At 46.8% G+C, this 483-nt stretch overlaps 1 protein-coding gene across 1 annotated transcript in view; it reads left to right on the top strand.

Annotated features, from left to right (window-relative positions):
* The window catches only part of LOC106102637 (adenomatous polyposis coli protein-like), a 30,916-nt gene that overhangs the window by 24,485 nt on the left and 5,948 nt on the right, over positions 1 to 483 (top strand). Inside the window, exons 7-8 of the mRNA XM_013282178.1 lie at positions 11 to 66; positions 143 to 453. Coding sequence (XP_013137632.1) covers positions 11 to 66; positions 143 to 453 — 367 coding nt within the window. The remainder of the gene's footprint in view (positions 1 to 10; positions 67 to 142; positions 454 to 483) is intronic.

A 483-nucleotide genomic window follows, 5' to 3' on the forward strand; every position in this document is an offset into this window, starting at 1 on the left:
TATTTTTTAGTCATGAAATTCAGCCTCTGCCAGCCGTCTCAGAACTACACAATGACGCCATTAAAGGTAAATTCTCGTTATAACCGTAATTAATTGTTTTATCATATTTTAGGAGATTTTTTAGTAATATTTTTTATCGCAGGCACACAAACTCCCGGAGACACGTGTAAAGTGTACTTCACTGAGGACACGCCCGCCATCTTGTCTAAAGCTGGCAGCAATTCCAACCTCTCTGTCCTCTCTATAGACTCCTCGCCCCCCGCGCCCTGCGCACCCCCCACACTACCGCTCCCCGTGCTACCGCTCCCTACTCTGGCCCCGCCCCCCGCCGCGCACGACACGCCCCCTGAACAAGATGTCTCCGAACAACACCATCATGATACCTCAGATAGTTCCAATTTAAGTGACGCTGGTGATTTGTTGGAAGAATGCATACAGAAGGGAATTGCGCAGGTAATTTTTTTTCATAAGTTTTTAATGTAA

The sequence above is a fragment of the Papilio polytes genome, unplaced genomic scaffold (assembly GCF_000836215.1).
Source record: "Papilio polytes unplaced genomic scaffold, Ppol_1.0 DF823912.1, whole genome shotgun sequence".
NCBI classification, from domain to species: Eukaryota; Metazoa; Arthropoda; class Insecta; order Lepidoptera; family Papilionidae; genus Papilio; species Papilio polytes.